General features: G+C 33.0%; 1 protein-coding gene across 1 annotated transcript; it reads left to right on the plus strand.

Annotated features, from left to right (window-relative positions):
* The first annotated feature begins 1,592 nt into the window (after positions 1-1,592).
* On the plus strand, positions 1,593-11,097 carry LOC100245491 (polyamine oxidase 2). Its single transcript, XM_002282934.4, has 10 exons — positions 1,593-2,152; positions 4,897-5,012; positions 6,300-6,388; positions 6,481-6,594; positions 7,781-7,868; positions 8,245-8,330; positions 8,421-8,523; positions 9,311-9,408; positions 9,489-9,918; positions 10,303-11,097. Exons 1-10 carry the CDS (start codon positions 2,113-2,115, stop codon positions 10,609-10,611), a joined length of 1,473 nt encoding a protein of 490 aa, XP_002282970.1. The 5' UTR covers positions 1,593-2,112; the 3' UTR covers positions 10,612-11,097.
* Positions 11,098-17,399: the final 6,302 nt, after the last annotated feature.

Raw genomic sequence — 17,399 nt, forward strand, 5'->3', positions numbered from 1 at the left:
AGTTTTTTATTCTTTAAAACAAAAAACATAGAACATATGTTTGAAAATCAAAAACTATTTTTTGTTTGAATATAAAAAATGTGTTTTAAGATAACATCTTTTAGTTGTTTTATGTTATTTTTACTTGTTTTTTTTTTAGTTGTTTTAATAAACAATTATACAAACCATGTAGAATAATTAAAAATAAAATACTAAATATAAAAATTATTTTTAAAATATTAAAAACAAATAAAAAAACATTTTATGTTTCAAACAAATTTTTGTTGTATAAAAATTAGAAAATAATTTTCAAAAATTGTTCTAAAACACTATTTTTTAGAATTATTTTAAAAAACAATTACCAAATAAACCTCAAGCCTTCATTTCTATTTTTTTTAATAAGAAGTAATAATAACTCTTATATAAAAATATGAAAGTTATTATAAAAAAATATAAATTTATCTTATATTTTTAATAATTATGTTTAAAAATTTTAAAATTCAAAATAGTAAATTTTTTTAAAGATGTCAAGTCTTAATGACTTTAAAAAAATTAATTTTATATTTTATATAAAATTTATTATCACTTTTTATTTTAAAAAATGAAAAACAAAAAGATATTAAACATACACTAAATAAGGTTTTTTTTATAATTATTATGGAAAAACATAGCTATTTGCTTTTAAATCCGAATTTCGTCTTTTTCTCCTTCCATAATGCTAAAAATGAAATGTAGAACCAAGAAGGCAATTCAAGAGAACAGTATGGGATGCATTTGTTTTAGGAATAAATAAAACAAAATTAAAATATTTATCAATAAATACCAATTTTATTTTCTCCTTTTAAAAAAGTCAATGTTGAAAGGGATGACAATTGAATGAGTTTTTTCGGGCATCCATAATAGAATGGGGAGGGTTTTAATTTTAATTAAACGAGTTAAGATGAGTTCGGATACTATCTTGTCTTGGCTCACCCCTCGATTATATATAAAATTAAATTAAATTAAATTTTATTTTACTATTTTTAATATAAAGATAATAATAAAATATTTTTTTAATAAAATAAGTTATAAAAAATACGATAATTTAATTATTTATAAAATATATTTATTTTAATTTAATTAAAAAATTTAAAAGTAATTTAAAAAAAAAATATTAAACGAGGGAAACGAGTATATGAGAATTTTACATACACGCTCCGTCTCGTTTAATTTTTTAAATGAGACGAAGATGATAATTATTTTGAATAAATGAGATGAGATTGGGATGAAAGCGACCCGTCCCAAACTCGTTCTATTGTCATTCCTAAATATTGTTAATTTATTTGATAAGTATTTGTTTTAGTAAACTTTGGGGAATATAATTTTAATAAAATTTAAGATACAAAAAATTAATTTTCGGTGGAAATTCAATTGAAATAGAAAAATATTTTTTTTTTCATACATGTACATATTGAATAAAGGAATTTCTTGGTTTAAAATTTTTATTTTAGAAAATAATGGGAATGATGTGAATGGGATGACGTGGCCATGGGCTATTTACATCTCTCCCATTCTAGCACTAATAAATAAGATATTTAACATATATGTAGCAAATCCTGATACGCCATGTGTTCAATTGACAAAGCGAGTAGCAATGAATTCTCTACACCACCGCAGAAGCTACCCTCCTCGAGTATGCCAACCTCTATAAATCCAACCCGGAAGCCCGGAGCCCAGACACCCCAGAAAGCTTCCCCTTTCCCTGTCCCTCTTTCTCTCTCCAGTCTGTCTTTTAATTCCGTTACTGATTTGCTTCCGATCCCCGAAATTCAGCTGAGTTATGGGAGGAATAGTTCCATTTGTGTGAGTTTCGCCGAATCGCGGCGTTTTCCGGCTAGATTTCCGGCGAGATCGAGAGAGGTGTGAGCAGTGGTGTTAATAGACCACACCGCATGAGCTGGTTGGTTAACTTAGGGTTTACTTCGAATTCCAATCATTTCACCACCTGTCTCTTGATTTTCATTCTTCATTACTCTCCTCAATTACCCCCTGCCTTGTTCAAATTCGAGAAGCCTCTCGAACCTGGATCATTAGTTAGTTGTTTTAATTGGAATTTCAATCATCGCCGCCGTCGCCGTTTTAGATCGCCAGAGAATGGAGTCGTCCGAGAGAAGTAATCGCCAGTTACGCAGAGGTTGGCTAATTTCCGTGTTTTTTAAACCTTTTTTTGGAGAGTTGTTTCGTGCTGGTAAAAAGCTGCTTAATTTGATCAAATTTACAGAATATGTCATTCATGTGGACGAATAGAGAAATATTTTCATGTGGTTTTGTGATTTATTGTTCATTTGTTTCTTTTCAATATGTTTTTTTTTTGTTTGGTTTTCTTACGTAAATTAAGTGAAGATTAGCATGAACATATGCTTTGAAATATAATTTTATTTTTTAAAAACATTAATGGTGATTAGGAAGTGGTATTTTTGAAAAATTAGCAGTGATCATACAATGGCATGAATGTAACTGTAGGAAGTGATCATTCCTGGTGCCTACCCATGAAGCATCCGCTGGCGATTTCAGACCCTGTTTGAAGTGGCTTCTTGAACTTGAAAGGTCTTTAAAAGTACAATACGAGCTTTTAAGTGTGTTTATTTTTATTGAAAAAGAGCTTAACATGAAAGCAATTTCAGTGTTCTTCCCGAGGAAGCTATTCAGTTTATTTTGAGGATGAAGGAACTTTTAATAATACTGAAGTTACCCATTTGAAATCATGCTTTGCCTTGTCAAAAACAAAATGCTATCCTGGACAGGGTGTTTTGTTGAATAAGGAGAATTTGATTACTCTATGAAGTCAGATATTTAATTATCCACATGCTTTATAATTTTTCTGATTTTTTTTTTTTTTTTGAATTTTCAAATAAAGGCTATTGATATTGTCCTGTTTGATTTTCCCTGCGTTCCTTGCACTTGATTTTATACTTATTTTAAAAACTAGCATTTTGTTTTGATCATTCATAAAAGTTTTTTTTTTTTCCCCTTTTTTTTTGTGGTGTCGTAGCATATAATCCTCATAACTTAGTGAAAATTACTCTGCGACCTATCCAAAATGAAACTTTTTACAGTTTCTGCAATGATTGTACCATTTGGTAAGACTGAGTAATGCTTTGTTTTCATTCAAACATATACATCACATAAATGCTTATGATTTTACAAAAATTTCCCAGTTGAAAAAAAAAAACCTTTTTTTAGTTGTTTAATGATTGTGCAATCGGGTAAGTTGTCTTCTTGAAATGAAAGTTTCAACTATACGAATATGTGAGATTCATGGCATTGAAATGGTTGTGCCTTTGAGGCCTAGCTCAAGTGGTAAAGGGATGGGAAGGGTTTATGGGAGGTTCCAGGTTCAAGTCCCAATGGGGACAAAAATTTACCAATCAGAAAAAAAGAATAAAAAAAGGCATTGGAATGGTTGCGCATAAAATTAACATGTGGCATTGATGTCAATAGTTGATATGAGTATGCAAAATTATACTGGCTTGATGGGTCTCTCAGATATGTTTATCCAATTTTTTTATTATCATTGTTAGGACTCTGTGACATGTACAAAATTATACTGCCATGATGGGACTGACATGTTTATGTTATTTCTACTATTATTGAGGTCATTCATGCACTGTATTTTGATAATGCTGCATGTTAAATTGAATAAACATGCCAGAGAGACCCATTAAGCCAGTATAATTTTGAACATGACATCAATAGTAGCATGTTCAAAATTAAACTGGCTTGATGGGACTGACATGCTTATGTTATTATTATTATTATTATTGAGGTCATTTATGAACTGTATTTTGATAATGCTGCATGTTTTCTGTTTATGTTATTTGTTGTTTTTACCATGCTTTTCAAAAATGGACTGGACATTGATATTTCCACCATTGATTTTTGAAAAGAAATACTGGTTTGAGGAGTGGTACAAACACTTTCAAACTAAGAGTTAAATGCAAATGTCGACATCTTGTATGTTGATAATATCTTTTGTTAAAGCATAGCTACAGGTTTGGATTTGCTCAAAATCATATGAGATCAGGGAAATCCTTGCCCAAATTCACATGGCATTTTGACTTTGGAATTATCCAAAATCACAATAAAGCGCACACAGGGTGAATTCAATCAGAAATTTTTCTGTTGGTTCCTGGAATCTAACTCAGTAGAATCTGGGCCTCTCCTCTAGAGTCTGATTCCGTGCTACAAAATGAGGCTCTAGAGTTCTCAAATTTTGCTATAATGCTCTTACCACCATGTAGCTCTTAGTTTAGAGTTTTGTATAAACTACTTGATCAATCTTGGATGCAATTCAATTAAATAACATTGGAACATAGCATATGATTTCTATTGTAATTATGATATTTTCTACTCGTTTCTACAATTGGTTTTCCTTTCCTCTACCCTGTGCTTGCTATTTTCTTTGCGTAGTTCAATCCTCTCATTTTCCTCTTCTGTTCAAGACATTAAGCTTAGTTTATTACTGTTCCACTAATGGTCAAAGACTGCCCATGATTTAGTGCTTTATCGACATGTTCTTCCACAGTAATACACTTATTTGAAGTGTATGGTGTAAAAACTGCATGGACTTCATGTTTTGTTGATTTACTTTTTACCCATGGAATTGAACCTAGAACCTCTTCCATCCCACTCCAATCCTTCGCAACCTAAGCCAGGTATCGGGGGCTTTACTTCATTGTTTTGTTGATTTATTTTGATAAAAGTATTCTTGGAAGGCATATGATAGTGACTTCAGTACATTCCAATGTTATTCTAAGATGTAAATTATTTTGTGATTAGGATGTGCATTTAAAGATTCTTTTATCAAAGTGTTGAAGACTTGTAGTTCATCTCTATGGCCTGATTTCCAGAATCTGAATTCAATCTCCTGTCTTGTAGCTCTTTGTTATGCAAATATTGAAAGGCAGCAAGCGACATCACCATCTGTTATCGTCATAGGTGCTGGTATGGCAGGCATTGCAGCTGCTCGTGCCCTTCATGATGCCTCATTTCGGGTATTCAAAAGAGAAAATTTGATTATGATGCATATCATTTTTATACCCCATGCTTGTTATTGTGTCTACACTTGACATGACTAGCTGGTCCAACACTTATGGAGCATTTGCAAATGCTTCTTTCTTGTTGCCAAGGAAAAGTGTATGATGCATTTTTAGTGAAATTTGTTGGAGACCATGATATACATTATGAATCCAAATCCTAACAACTTGCAGTTCTAGAAAACTTGGTTGTTCAAAATGGAATCTGAGCATCTTTAGTTGGAGGCCATATTTATTTCCCCAATTTGTTGATTCCACGTTCAAGCCCAACTATGTATTTATTAAGCCCATATTCAAGCCTAAGAGCTTTTAGGAAAATTGGTTATACAACAAAATTATTGCATAATTTTTAGTCATTAACTAGTCTGAGTTTCATGTCTGCATTCCTTGGTGGGTGGATTGGTAATGGACCAAATTTTCAACAATGTTGCATGTTTACTTATTTTTTTAAGTATATATGATGCATTGCCACAAGTTTATCCAGATTGTTTATTTTATGGCCAAATCTTGTTTTTATTGTACACAACAATGAGAAAGTTGGAGCAGGTGTTTGATGCAGAATTAGGTATCATGCGCTTGTCCATATGGGACATGTGTATGTCTTTGTACCAATATGATCTGCTTTTCACTTCATGCGAAAGAGTAGCCTGATCTGTGGATTATAGCTGTTTATAGGTGCTTTTATATTCTTCCTGGATTAGTATTGCTCTAACCTAGTGGCCTTAATGGCAATTCTGGTGGATGGACAGCACCTTGCTAAGATATAGGGAACTAAAACGCCCAAGTAGCTGTTGTACTCATATTTAGTTAATTTTAGCTTGACTTAAAGCTTAGGGATGGGCTGGATTTTTCTCTCCTGAAGGCAAACAAAAAATGAGCTTCATGTTGGAGTAAACAATAGCAAGCACAGACAAGCTTGACTTTTTGTCAAGTTTGACTTTTTGTCAAGTATCATCTACTTTATAAAGATGCAAAACACAATATCAGCATAATTTTAAAGCTGGTTTGTAATAAGGAAAAATGTAAACCAGGTTTCAACACTTGCTTTTTTGTGCATGTGAAATAACTTGTAATAATTTCGTTTTCAGCCAGTATGCTTGTCTGTTCACGAATTTAGTTGCAACCATTATTACTTTTGGAGATGTTAGCCATAGATAAATATTGCTCTGTTCTGTTTGCTATTTTCGTTTTTGATCAGATTTCTGTTTGCTATATTCCTAACTATACACACTTTATCTTTTTTAGGTTGTTCTGTTGGAATCGCGTGATAGAATTGGTGGACGGGTTCATACTGATTACTCATTTGGTTTTCCTGTTGACCTGGGAGCATCATGGTAAACTTTTATCTTTTAGCTTTCTTTTTGCTAAAACCTGTGGATACCTCCTGTCAACTCTAATTAAAATCTCTTTCAAAATTGTACTCAAGGCTTCATGGGGTCTGCAAAGAGAATCCCTTGGCACCTTTGATCAGCAGACTGGGGCTACCACTCTACCGTACTAGTGGCGACAACTCTGTGCTGTATGACCATGATTTAGAAAGGTAAACACATTTTACCTTTGTTGCTTTATGGATGGCCATAGTTTCTAATACATAACATGCTTGAGACAGGAATGTTTCAGTTATTTGTTTGGTAACATAACATTTATCTTTGAGCGTGTCAGCCTGAGCTTCTGTTAAACATCCAATTACATCGTTTCTTATTCTAGACTATGAATTGATGACTTCAGAGGAAAGGTTCCATTTGTAAGTTGGTGTTGGTAATTTATATGTCCTAGCCTCCATCTGTATTTTTATGTCAATGGCATTGCTGTCATAAAATAAGTTTGATGAAATGAAATTTGGTGAAGTTGACTAGTTAACATTGGTGTATGGTTAGAATTTTTAACTAACACTCTAATGTAAAATCAGAGACAGGGAAGGTGGTAAAGAAAGTCATTTAAGTCTTCATGTTTTTTGTTTTGTTTTGTTTTTTCTTTTTTTCTTGTAGATAACATAACTTGATAGAATAAAATCTACTTGAGACAGGAAGGTACCGCAACCCAAATACACTACTATTTATAATATCTGTACATTTAGTTTAAACATCACTTCCTTTTAAACTGCAATGTTGCATTATTTTTTTTTTTGATAAGTAAACTGCAATGTTGCATTATGACCTTGTCTTCTTATACATAAGGGTTCTTTTAATGTCTTGAGTTTTATATCTCTTTCATTATTTCCTTGAGTTCCATGGAAATTTCTAATGCTTTCATTTCTTGAAGTTGAAATTTACATTGTAAATATTTCAAGCCATGGACCAGTGGTTAGTTCTGGACGGCATTCTATCTTTAGCCTAGAATGTATACAAATGAGGGAGAAGGATTAAAAAATGAGGTAGAGGGGGGTTGCGGGATACAAGAAGAGAAAAGGACTTGTGAAGGAGAAAATAAACACTAATAAATTACTACTAAGTAGTATGGCAATAAAATTAAATTTAAAAAAAAAAAAAAAACAACTATGATGAGCAAGCAAATTTTTACAGAACTGCTGCTATGCCTTCTCTACAGTAACTTAATAAAACTTGCTAAAAAGCTGCTAATACTGCTGTTTATTTGTTGCTACAAAACCAAATAAAACATTGTATGGATTGTAGCATTTCCAATGCAAAAAATTATCTCAAAGAAACCTTCTTTTGTTATCATACTCCATATTATTGGTTTTAGGTGATTATTATTGTCTTATGCAGCTATGCCCTCTTTGATATGGATGGGAATCAAGTTCCTCAAGAATTAGTCCGAGAGATTGGTGTAGCATTTGAGAAAATTTTGGAAGAGGCAAGTATTGTCTTATTATTTTGTTTTGTTTACTTATGAGACTGTAATTATGCCTGATGTATAACTTTTTATTTTTACACCTCCGTAAACTTACATTTCTTTCTATAAGATGTTAAAATGAGATACTAAATTTAAAGCAGGCATGTGGATGGGGATAGTTTGGTAAACTTGACAGGCATGAGTTGTGCATCTTAGCCAAGGGTGGGGGCTTGTGAAACATGGACTTCACAAAAATTTACCAAGGGGTTGTGGCGAGTGAAAAGTTGAAGATTTTGTTCAATTTACTTTTAGATTGTCTTGTAGCAAAGCTGTGAAGAGAAGTTTTTGTGTCTAGTCTGGTAGCAATTTGCTGAGTCATTTTTTCTGTTGAATACAGACTGATAAAGTGCGACAGGAACATAGTGAAGACATGCCCATCCTAGATGCATTCAAAATTGTTTTTGAAAGGAGGCCAGATTTAAGGTTTTCCATCACAACACTAGATTTCAATAGCCTGCTAAATATATATATTTCTTAATAGTCAATAGATGACTTAGTATATACAAAATGCAGGCTGGAGGGGCTGGCTCATAAGGTACTGCAATGGTACTTGTGCAGAATGGAAGGCTGGTTTGCTGCAGATGCTGATAACATATCACTTAAAAGTTGGGATCAGGTATCAATTCATAAATAGTTCTAGATCTCTTAGCCAATAGAAATAGAAAAAAGAGTTGTTCAAGAATCAATGTGCGTGTATGCTAAACATGATAAGGAGACTCGGTAAAATCATTTTTTGGTTTTTCTCACAAGCCCTTAGTATATATAATATCTATTCGATCTGTTACTATGTTATTCTGTACATGTTTCTTACTCATCCATACAATCCCCTGATGTATGTGCAATTTTTATTTTGCCTCTTGTTCTATACATGAAAAACTCACATGCAGTTTGGACACCTTTTTTATTTTGCATATGATTTGCAGTATCATAAAAAAAAATTAACAAATTCCATTTAAGTGTGCTTTTGATTGATGAGTTGTACTATTGGTTCCTTATATTGCCTTTAGAAAAGTGATTTATAAGATGAATGCATCAATATCAATATTGATACTTAGACCATTCTCAACAAATGAATCCTTCTGATGAGCAAATAAATCCACTTTGTTAGCTGTCATGGCTTTCACCACCCTCTTAAAACTGGGGAGGATTAATAACTCTGCCATTAAATCTATAGTTTTAGGAGAAATACAATAAATGTATGGTGGGCAATAAGCCTTTGCATGCTAGCAGTGAAAACGAAGAGTGAAGAGAGAGAATTTATGTATTGAATGGCATTTTTATTTATTCATTTTATTTTTTGTTTATTACTTGATTCTTCTCTGCATATTGTGTGTTATAGGATGGCTTTGTGTATCTGCATAAAAGAACAGTGTTTGAGGTTACAATTTTTGTTTAATATGCAGGAAGAACTCCTTCCTGGTGGTCATGGGCTAATGGTCCGAGGTTACATCCCTGTTATAAACACCCTCGCAAAAGGTCTCGACATCCACTTGAACCACAGGTATTAATCAATATTTATATAGTCCTGTTAATTTAATCATGTATCTGTTCATTGCTCAGCCGCATTTTCTATTCATACAGGGTTACAAAAATAGTAAGGCGTTATAATGGAGTCAAGGTAACAGTAGAAGATGGGAGATCATTTGTTGCAGATGCTGCCATTGTTGCTGTCCCCATTGGTGTTCTGAAATCGAGTCGCATAAAGTTTGAGCCAAGGCTCCCAGAGTGGAAGGAAGAAGCAATTGCTGACATTGGAGTGGGAATCGAAAACAAGATAGCCTTGCACTTTGATAAGGTGTTTTGGCCAAATGTGGAGTTCTTGGGAGTAGTTGCAGATACGTCTTATGGCTGCAGTTACTTTCTAAATCTCCATAAAGCTACAAGTCATTCTGTTCTTGTTTATATGCCTGCTGGGCAGCTGGCCAAAGACATTGAGAAAATGTCTGATGAAGCTGCTGCTAATTTTGCTTTTATGCAACTCAAGAAGATCCTTCCTGAAGCTTCTGACCCGGTAATGGTTATAGACTTTGCTATTTAGCTTTTACAAACATATAATTCATCTTTTCCAATTACAATTTTTGAGTTGTCATGCCTGAGGCCTTCAGCATAATTCTCAAGTAGCATACCCTAAGGCTTTTCCAGGCTTCCAAATTCTTCAGTATAGATTTAGATTAGATTGTCAGACATGTACATTTGATTGAATTCCTTTGGGGTGGGATCTACAAAGCTGCTGTTATCTATTTCAAATCTGGTTGGGTTACAGATAAAGATAATTACTGATGAAAAGAAATAGGATGAAGAAAAAGTACACGACAAATCCCGGTGGATATGATAATTTCATGTGTGTAGTGGGCATTGCCTTGGGTTTTCTAAAGTTTTTGTTCATTTGGTGCAGATTCAGTATCTTGTTTCTCGGTGGGGCACAGATGAGAATTCACTTGGATCCTACACCTATGATGCAGTAGGGAAACCCCATGATCTGTATGAGAGGCTAAGGGTCCCTGTAGACAATCTATTTTTTGCAGGGGAGGCGACCAGTGTGAACTACCCGGGGTCTGTGCATGGTGCATTCTCAACTGGAACATTAGCTGCAGAGGAATGCAGGATGCGTGTCCTAGAGCGATATGGGGAGCTCGATTTGTTCCAGCCAGCCATGGGTGAAGAAACATCATTCTCTATCCCGCTTCAGATTTCCCGGATGTGACTTGGTGGCCTCTAGGCTGTCGTCCCCCACTACAACGAAGTACTGTGTGTTTGCGTTTATATTATTAATAAGGGGCCTCCTGACTAACGCATTGTTGCCATTTTGATTGGCTGCTTTGGGAAAATTAGTGTTCTCCCACAGATTAATCAATCAAAGGATTGGTTAATGTGTATAGTCTCCTTCCACCCAAATACTTTGTCTGTGAACTATCGAGTATGAACTTTGTATATCTATATTCTAGTCTAGTGTAATCTAGTCTCTGGTCTAGTCCATAATGGAGCCTGGTATTTCATTAGAGGCAGAAGTTGACGGTATCAGAAAGTATGGATAGCTTTTTAGATGCATCAACGAGAGATATATGTAGGGAAGACGCTAGAGATTTTCTTGTTCAATAATGGTTTGTATCGCACTCTCCTCTATAGCTATATATAGAAAACATTGTGGTGTTATATAAATAAGTAAGATAAGGGTGTGGCATTTAGTACCTCTCTGGATGTTGAACTCTCTGGGCAAAGGTTGTAGCCCCTCCAAAGAACACAATGGAGAGGTGATCATAATGGTCTTCATGAGTTTGACTGAAAACAAGTATGTCATCTATATATACTAGCATGAACTTTCGATATTTTTTGAATATCGAACCATTTTTCATTGAAAAATGGTTGGAGCATTTTTTTTTTACCTACCTTAGTCACATAATTTATACTATAATTATAATTTTTGTAGATTAATTTCCTTTGTTATATTTCTTGTACCTTGGTTATAACTTTTGTATGTTAGTCACATGCTTTGTACCTTGAGTCTATTTTTTGTATCCTTTGTTGGGATAATCCTTGGATCATAGGTGCATGCCATCACTAGGCATAGGGATACTAAATCTACACAAAGTAAGTGAAAACTAAGCCTAGGGATGCAAGATCTACACAAAGTGAAAACAAAATGAAATAGTAGATCTAGGGCTTGAAATCTTCCCTTGATCTAGATGTTCCTAGATTAGGATTCTAGTCAAAGAAGGCAGGCTCGTTTATTGCCATGATCTTCCACTCAATCACTTGTTTTTTAATCATTGGAACTTGTGTAGGAGGGCTACACAACCTTTTTAAGGGAGAGGAGGATGGAGCCTCTTTAGAAGACCATAACCAATAGTGTGTCTAACCATAATCCTCTAAGTGGGTTTTTATAAACTTCCTTATGGTTTAATTGACTAGAGTCCATCTTAGGTTTATGTCATTGAATCTTACGTTAGTGGATTCTAATTAATTAATTAACCTAATTCGTAAAAGCCAAAAACATTTATGATAAAATCCTCAAGTCTATGATTTACTATCTACCGTAAGCAAATTCCTCATGAAATTATGTTTGTAATTTAACAAGGTAGATACTATCAATTTCTCAAGATTATCTCCTCAATTGAGTCTAAAATTCTCCTATTAGGTGATAAATTAATATACTCTAACTTTCTAAGAGCTTAGGTCAAATTTCTACTTAAGGAAAAACTACGACTATAGTTTTCTTTGATCACATATCCTTAAGATCACTTAAAATGACATACTGCTTTAATTCCATGAGATATCATGTTGCATACGTCGAGAATATCTATTACCACCCACCTTAGTCATTAGTGATCCAATCTATAGGGAATATATGATTACCTTAAGATCTCACCTATAGGTCAAAATCACAGAAGATCTTTGCACTAACACAATATTCTCTCAAGTTTAAGAGTTCATGCACCATAGTAACTTGATGAATCATAACTATTTGATAATCAACGTCATGATCACCGTACTTCCTATCCAATGTATAACCATTCCTATTGATGAACTTACCATGTGAAAATTATCCTAATGACCAAGACAAGTCATCCTTTCAATTAAGAAGTAATGCATTATAGCCAACAACTTATCATCTTGTTGGGAACCTATGACTTGAATTTTCTGTCTAACTCATAATGCTCGGTTTGAATAGTGTTTGATGAGAGATTGTGCTAAGCCATTTTGAGTATAAATGTGAGTAAGAGGATGCTCAACACCAATTCCAGTTGACATATAAGAATTAATAAATCTTTTAGATGTAAATTTACTAGCATTACCAATATGAATTATTGTCTTGATTAGGTGATTTGAGAACTAAGCACATAACCAAATTATTTAAGTGGAAATGCAATATTGTAGTGATTTGAGAACTAAGCACATAATCAAATTATTTAAGTGGAAATGCAATATTGCAAGTAGAAAGTATATAGACATGTGACCACCTAGTTAAGACATCTATCAAAACCATAAAACATCAAAATGGCCACAAGGTGGGTGAATAGGCCCACATATGTTCCCTTGATGAATTGGTTCTAAAAAGGTTGGCGACTTAGACTTGTTTAAGTAGGAAATATAGTAGATATCATTGGGTGAAAGAATCTTCTAAGGAAAAAGTCTTCTAGTTCCTCAAAGCATGCCCATGAGAATTGGCTTTAATGCAAAGCAACATGGAATTAGGATAAGAAATACTTGATTTCATTCAAAGAGAACAATTTATACATATTACATGACAATAATCCTTTAGTACCAAAATAAATATCGTTGTGGTTCTATCACATTGTTAGACGAAGAGATCCCTTTTAATCTAAGTTGGAATCCCCTTCTTGTGTAAAGTTAAATCATTTTTTTACTTTGATCGAGTTGACAAAATAAGCTAGAGGAGCGGAGCGTGGCTAAAGCGTGCTTTGACCGAGTTGACCAAGCAAGAAGGCAAGAGGAGAGCGAAAATATTAATGGAAATATCGAGAAATATCAAGGATATATCGGCCAATTATTCAATGATCAATTTCATATCAACCACTCTTGATATCCGAAATTTCACCAATATTTCGATGAAATTTCTTGACATTTTCATCCATGACAATGGGTTGATAATTAGAATTAGTTCAAAAGTTGAAGTTGTTAGAAAATTAGCCAATAGTATAAACTCCGAGTTAGGTATTATCATATTAAATTTTTATCTAATTGACTTTGTTTATGACCTCTTTTTATGGTTCCTATTTAAAATTAATACCTCATTGAACTATAAAGGTATGACTTGACATCTTGACCCCTTTCCTTGATTCGTGATTGGAAGGATTAACTTTCACTATCCAATGGGTAATATTCTTATGAGGTTGTCCACAATTCATAGCATTTGAATAACTAAAATCACCGACTTCTAAATTCGTCTCATTAGGAGTTGGGCCTCAATTCTTCAAATGAGCAAGCCATGTTGTATAAAAGGTAGGGGTAACAAAGTTTGATATCATTTGCCAATATGATATGATCAACATATTTTTTACGGGTTTAAATTGAGTATAAATGAGTTTTGGTCAAATTCATGTCAAACTGTTTAAGTCATTTAACAAATAGGTAATTTTTTTGTCAATCTGCATAAAACAAATTTGATCCAAATTGACCTATCTAATAATCTTATTATTAATTTAATTATATTTTTAAACAATTTAATTCATATTTGATTCATTTTAAATTTATTTTTAAAATAAATGGGTCAATTGAATCATAAAACATCTTTGTTGAGACATTATATATATATATATATATAAGACTTAACTTAATTATTAAATAGAAAAATTTGATTATTAAATGAGTTAAATATGTTGCACGATATATTATTTATTTAATAATTATGTAGTATTTGAGTTTATGTTTTTTATATGATTATTATTTGTTTCTAGTTTGGACTAAGTTGTTTAGTAGAATACCCAGACTTTAACATGACAGGAACATGATCTATCAACACGAATTGACACCCGTAGTAAAAGGTGTCTCCACTTTCCAGTGTTAGTGTGTGGCTCTGCTGCTATATTGGAGTAAACTAGGGCATTGACACATGACAACCACTCTATTTATTCATTTAACTGAAAAACCTGTATAACTTTACAGTCAGAATAGATGGAAATGAAATGAAGAGGGTTAATGGCAACTGAGAAGGATGACTACTACTGAGAGTTGAAGACTCTTTGAGGGTGTTAATGGAACCGATTGGATGGCTCTCAAGCCATACACATTGGGTTCTTAGACCCTTTGCAGACAATGGAACGTATTTGTTGCACCAAGAAAATGAATGGACTAACAAGAAATTAAGGAAAATATTTTTCTAACATTAAGGAAATTCAACAAAGCTTGCAATAACCTTTAGAAAAGCCTGCAAAAAGGTTAACCCCTTCACAAGAATACACACGGAAAAATGCCCATAAAAAGGAGCCAAAGAAATTTCTGCTCCTTTGAAAAAAACCCACTCTGTATCCTGAAAATGGGGAATAAGAAAATTTGAGCATCTTTAGTGGTGATGGCTGCAATAATGTTATGGTAGATCCAGTCCTTCTCTTCATTGGTGACTGTGACTAGCAAGTTGAGCAAGAAGGGGTTGTCCACGTACGTCCTAGACCTTCAGCCATGATAATGATACTATGCCCCTTCTCCATTTTGTACATCAACTTTCCAACATCTAGCTTTTTTCACAACCAAGCGAAGCTACTAGCCTTTCCTTTTAGGAAGTGGGAAGGGAGACCCCTTTTCCATTTTGTACATCAACTTTCCAACATTCTCTAGTTCTTTTCACGACCAAGCGAAGCTACCAGCCTTTCCTTTCAGGAAGTGGGAAGGGGGGTGGTGGGTGTGTGCAGTCAGAATTTTGAACAAGTAACAGTTTTTCAAAGTGAAAGGTACGAGGAAAAGTAATTATTTGGGATAAATGATAAATTGACGTAGTATTAAAGCTGAAGTTCGTGGGGCAGACAGAAGGCTGCAAGTGAAATAGTGTTAAGCATTAGCTTGTTTGATTCATAGCATGCCAAGATCGAATATAGACGTTCAGGGCAAGCTCTTGGGTGGTGATGGCCACATGGGTTAAGCAGGTCCTTATGCCAATCTAATGGATTTTGTGTAAGGAATTCATGAACAAATCTCAGCCTCGCTGCTCTAAACAAAAAGAGGGAAAAGGTGGTTGTTGGGTTGAGAGCGGCTGAGGAGGCGTCGTTGGGCCTGTGGAGTACTGGCTCGTTATCCTTCCACCGAAGAGAGCGGGAGGTGAACGCTGCTCTGTGAAGCCAGCCTCACGCGGTGCCCTCCTCGCTTTAGGAACCATGCCACCCAATCCTTCGATCGGGTCACAGGGCTCAACTCCCCTCTTGGAACGGGCAAGCCAGCTATCAAACCCCTGCAGCACCCTACCTCTTCAGTCATTCCAACCTTCGACCACCTTGATGCCCCCACATGAGTCACAAGTCCGCGTTACTGGACCCGGCGATTCTAGTTACCAAACCTAAGCCAATTTAAATATCTCGATTTTTATATCGTTGTTCGATGTGGGACAGATGAAGGATTGTTCAACCTTTCCACAACACTCACAATAGATTTACTACCTAAGAGAGGCACAATTAATTGACAGTATTATTATTCAATTTTTATATAAAAAATACCATTATATTGTAAAAAAAAAAGAGTATACTATTTATGATTTTAATATAATATTAATAATAATATTAACTAAAAATTGTTTATCTTTCTTCCCTTCATTCATAATTGTAAAATTATTTTTTATTTTTAATAACACTTAAATTGAAGTTAATTTTAGTTTAATATAAAATTAAATTTAAAATTTTTTCACAACAAAAAATAATAAATTAATTTTTAAATACATTATCAAGTTTTTATCTAAACAATATTTTTTTAAAAATATATTTTTTTTAATATAATTCATCTCAAGATCTTGATTTTTAATGAATTAAATGTACCACAAGATATTATTTTATATAATAAATCAATTATGCTCAAAATAGAAATGTCTAATATTATGAATTAAAATTTTATTATATTCTAAAAGTATGTGTGATTTGATATGAGGATTTTGGTAATTTAGAAAGACTTGATCAAGAAGGCTAGGCTATTGATTTCATATCCCTTTGAATTCTATCTCATCCTCATCCCAAACTTGAAACATAGGGCAAGTCTAAGCAATTTTCATATTTACTCCATCTACTTTAAATTTTTTAATTATTTTTAAATTTTTTTGAATTTTTAAAAATAAATATGATTTATAAATAGGGAAAAATGTGTATTTCTAAATTTCATAATTATGCATATTTTACTCATGAAAAGCAACTTTTAAAAAATTTTATATATATTGGAAAGGGAAAAATGAAAATAATAATAATAATAATAATAATAATAATAATAATAATAATAATAATGATTTTTAATTATATTTATATAATGAAGGTAGGGCAACATCCAAACCTTTTTTGGTGTAAAAAATAAAATTTCAAACTCATTCCAAACTATATTATATTTCTTCCAAACTTGATATATTAGGATTGAATGAGGTAAAGTCAAATGGAGTAGTGTGTGGTAAGGCGAGATTCGAAAAAAACTATCTCATCGTCTTTACTGCCCTCCTTAAACATTTAACTTCGTCTATCACTAATAAGAGTTTATGAGCCCGACCTACTACTCTTCTACAAAATTAGAGAGGTCAAAATTGACAAGAAGATCTGTAAAATAATAATTAATAAAAAAATTTATGAGACATAAATACATACATAGATACCAACACAAATAAATTATTAAAATACATGTATGAGTGTTAATTACATTACAAATCTTGTTGACTATAATTTATTAAAAACATAACCACAAACAAAATATTCAAGTCTAGTAAGTACTTAAGAATCCACCATCTTTTTCTGAATGGACATGAGGATTTACTATATAGAAAACAACTCATAACTATTAGTTAAAAAAAAAAAAATG

The sequence above is a fragment of the Vitis vinifera genome, chromosome 12, assembly GCF_030704535.1.
Source record: "Vitis vinifera cultivar Pinot Noir 40024 chromosome 12, ASM3070453v1".
Classification (NCBI taxonomy): Eukaryota; Viridiplantae; Streptophyta; class Magnoliopsida; order Vitales; family Vitaceae; genus Vitis; species Vitis vinifera.

What these genes read in the sequence shown, in the direction of transcription:
- LOC100245491 (XM_002282934.4), top strand. Translation starts at nt 2,113, where the DNA reads ATGGAGTCGTCCGAGAGAAGTAATCGCCAGTTACGCAGAG. An exon ending in TTGAGAAAATTTTGGAAGAG is followed by an intron (nt 7,869 to 8,244) that starts GCAAGTATTGTC and finishes TGTTGAATACAG; the next exon opens with ACTGATAAAGTGCGACAGGA. An exon ending in TTCCTGAAGCTTCTGACCCG is followed by an intron (nt 9,919 to 10,302) that starts GTAATGGTTATA and finishes CATTTGGTGCAG; the next exon opens with ATTCAGTATCTTGTTTCTCG.